This window comes from Myotis davidii, unplaced genomic scaffold (genome assembly GCF_000327345.1).
Source record: "Myotis davidii unplaced genomic scaffold, ASM32734v1 scaffold1144, whole genome shotgun sequence".
NCBI classification, from domain to species: Eukaryota; Metazoa; Chordata; class Mammalia; order Chiroptera; family Vespertilionidae; genus Myotis; species Myotis davidii.
The window spans coordinates 542,153-545,734 of NW_006294766.1; the positions used below are offsets into that span (position 1 = coordinate 542,153).

The 3,582-nt window shown below is 32.6% G+C and overlaps 1 protein-coding gene across 1 annotated transcript; it reads right to left on the reverse strand.

The window, feature by feature from the left end:
- On the reverse strand, nucleotides 1-986 carry LOC102756696 (olfactory receptor 5K4-like). Its single transcript, XM_015567552.1, has one exon. The coding sequence runs from the start codon at nucleotides 984-986 to the stop codon at nucleotides 60-62; it is 927 nt and encodes a 308-aa protein (XP_015423038.1). The 3' UTR covers nucleotides 1-59.
- Nucleotides 987-3,582: the final 2,596 nt, after the last annotated feature.

A 3,582-nucleotide genomic window follows, 5' to 3' on the forward strand; every position in this document is an offset into this window, starting at 1 on the left:
CTATGTCCCATATCTAGAAAACTATTTTAATAAATTAAAATGTTTTCCATTGAGGATGTTCATTTATGAATATGATTCCTCATAATTTTTTTCAGAACATTTATCACCTCCTTATTTCTGAGGCTATAAATAAAGGGGTTTAATAAAGGAATTACTATTGTATAAAAAATTGCCACAGGTATATCTTTATCCCCTTTTTCAAATGGTCGAATATACATGAGAAGACAAATGTAGAATATCAAGACAGACAGAAAGTGGGATGCACAAGTAGAAAACGCTTTACCTCTCCCTTCTTTGGATTTCATCTTGAAAACAGTAAAAATGATGCAAATATAAGAAATTAAGACAGTGGCAATGGTGAAGATTTGAATTGGCATTGAAAAAATATATATCATTAATTCATTGAGGTAAGGGTCAGTACAGGAGAGTCTATAGAGTGGAAGGATATCACAAAAAAAATGGTCAATTTGATTAGACCTGCAGAAAGTTAACCTTAAAAGAAGCCCTACATGGATCATGGAGTGCAGGTTACTAGCTATGAAGGTCCCTATAGTCATCTGAATGCAGAGTGCCATTGACATCCTGGTGTGGTACTGCAGTGGGCTACATATGGCCACGTAGCGATCATAAGCCATTGCCGCCAGGAGAAAGCAATCTGCAGTTTCAGCAAGGCAGAGGAAATAAAATTGTACCATGCATTCATTGAGGGAAATCATTCTGTCCTCAGAAAAGAAGTTCTCTAACATCTTGGGGTTAATGGCACAGGAACAACAGGAATCCATCAGAGCCAGGCTGCCCAGAAAGATGTACATTGGTGTGTGAAGACGACGCTCCATAAATATCAATGCCACCAGGCCAAGATTACCCATCATGGTGATCAGATAGATGGCAAAGAACAATAAAAACAGAAGACTCTTCAGCACTGGATGATCTGTAAATCCTATGAGGATAAACTCAGTTGTCAAGGAATGATTTTCCTTAGCCATTCTTGGCTTCTTGGCTGAGATAGAAATCATAGAGAAATTAGATTCAGAAGTAGAGGGGTCTAATTCTCCCCTCTAATATTTCTGTATACAAAAAGGAAAAACTCTCTTCACTCCTCTTATGCTGTCTCCTGAAAACTAGCACACGCACAGTAGGTCAAGTCTGTGAAAAGAAAAATATGACAGATAGTGTACACAGGATTATCTAGAAATGCCTGCATGGATTTCCAAGACAGAATAGCTTTTCTGCATGAATTATCCAATGCTGATGTGAAAATTCCTAGTCGGTGTATATAATTTGGCATTTACAAAATTAAAAGACATTTTCTTATGATGTCTTTTTCTCCAGGAAAAAAATAAATTTAAAATACTTTCCTATGGGACTGATGTGGTGTTTGAAAATAAATTGCTCTTTAGACATTTTAAATGTCTAATATTAAAAACTCCACAGAATCACTATAGGCTTTTAAAATAGTTTTCTAGCTTAGTATCTCTTCACAGCTAGATTTATCGGGGAATATTTTAAAGAAAGACCTACTCATCTTTAATACAGGATAAGAATATAAGTTATTATTTATACAATTTTAATGTTCATTTCAACATTCTAAATCTTATATTAATATAACACATTCCCCAAGAAATTATTATTATTATCTGTTTATTCTAATACTTTCTGTCTCTGTGTTAAGAATGGTACATGCATGTCTATGGTTATGAGATTTAGCAACTAAGTCTCTAATTACAGTGTTCATATTCCTATCTTGTATTCTCTCAAACTTCTTATATAATAACTAATGTCTTCATTTTGGTGAATTCCATGGAGGTTCTGCATTTATTATATGATTATTTACATTTATAAACTCATTTCTCCTAATCCACCATATGTTCGTTGGAATTCAATGATCACCCAAGTTTCTTATAAATTTATGGTAGTTTAGCAACCATATATTACAAGAAACATGGGATTTTAAGAATGCCAAAATCATTTTTCTTTTCTTCCAGATATTGCTAAAAATATTTGGCCTCATTTTTTAAATAGACAATTTTGAAGAAAAGTATACAATGGTTAATTGAAATATGCTGTTTTTCAAATATATTTTGGTTAGGTTTTTTTCTGTTTCTTATCATTATTTACACTGAATTTAATATACTATTTTTCTATTTGCTTACATAGTATGGTATAATCTTCTGGACTCTTATCACTAGAGGTTTATAATAAAATGAATAAAATAAGTTTGCCCTTTGTATTTTACGTCCATAACACTTTAAAAATACCTTTTAGAATTATAGTACTTTGGAAAAACTTAGTAAAAGTATGCAAAGACAGCTTATTATTTTAGCAACACATAATGGTAAATCAATTGAAAATACTTGTCATATTGGTTTAACTTTTAATAATCACTATTTTATGTGGAAGATAAAGGTATCAGAATAATGAGTAAAACTTCATTCTCCATCCCCCAATGTAAAATACAAATTATTCAACTAAATGAGAAATCAATTTTACTTTATATCCCGTATTTATTTTACAGAGTCAGGTACAGCCTTACCTGCGTATTTACTGATAAGACAACGGTAATTTTTAACTCAGAATGGGACAGAATGATCCGATGTGCTACCATGTTTCATATGGCTTTCCATAGTATCTTCAGTTTAGAGACAGGCCAAGAAAAGATTTAAGTGTATAAAATACAAAACCAATGAAAAATGCTGAAGTATTTTAGGGAAATGTGTGTTTCTGCATTTTAATGCTATAAGATAAATAAATTAGAAATCAGTCCTCATATTTTGAGTTTACTATCAAACATTTTATAGTAGCTAATTGGCCACCTGATGTTGTTTGTTTTTAGAGAAATTAAGAATAAAAATCTTGGTCTTTAAAACATTTGGGAATAAATTATGTCAGTCTAGGATATTCTTTCTACCAATAGGTCAGTGACAATAATTATGTTAGCCTCAGGGCAAAGTTAAAGTTTTCCATTGATTCTAAAGGGATTTCCTTGGCATTAGCATCATGGTATTTCAGCAGAGACTCCTAACCTGAGAGACATGGTTTCCAAAACACAAGTAAACCAAAGAGCATCAATTAATGATAAATGTTTGTTGAGATTCTGGGGTTAAATTAAATGACGATCACTAAAGTCAGCTAAGGATCATGTTGACTTTTTTTACACACTTAAAATCTCTCTCTCTCTCTCTCTCTCTCTCTCTCTCTCTCTCTCTCTCATCTTCTTTACTTGAAAATTGTAGTGGAGAAAAAAATCATATTAATCACTTAGTGGAGGAAGTGGAATTCAAACCAAAATGTGAAGGGAGATTTGGATTTGTGGGAAAGGGGCAAAAATGTGGTCACATTCTTCTCCTATAATCCCTTTGATGAATATGACCATCCTATTGATTCATCCTCTGAAACAACTCTAACATTGTATTTTTTAGCTTCACTTATGTATCATAAGAGAAATTTTTAACTAGTCTTCCATATCCATCCTTCTTCTACTATAGATATGCTCTTATGGACTGAAACTGCTTGGAACCCTCATTACTCTCCAAACCAAGTCTTTGTCCCTTATCTTAGTATTTCAAGGCTTCCAGGGACTGG

Excerpts from the sequence above, each read along its gene's own strand:
- LOC102756696 (XM_015567552.1), bottom strand. The coding sequence starts at position 986 with ATGGCTAAGGAAAATCATTCCTTGACAACTGAGTTTATCCTCATAGGA.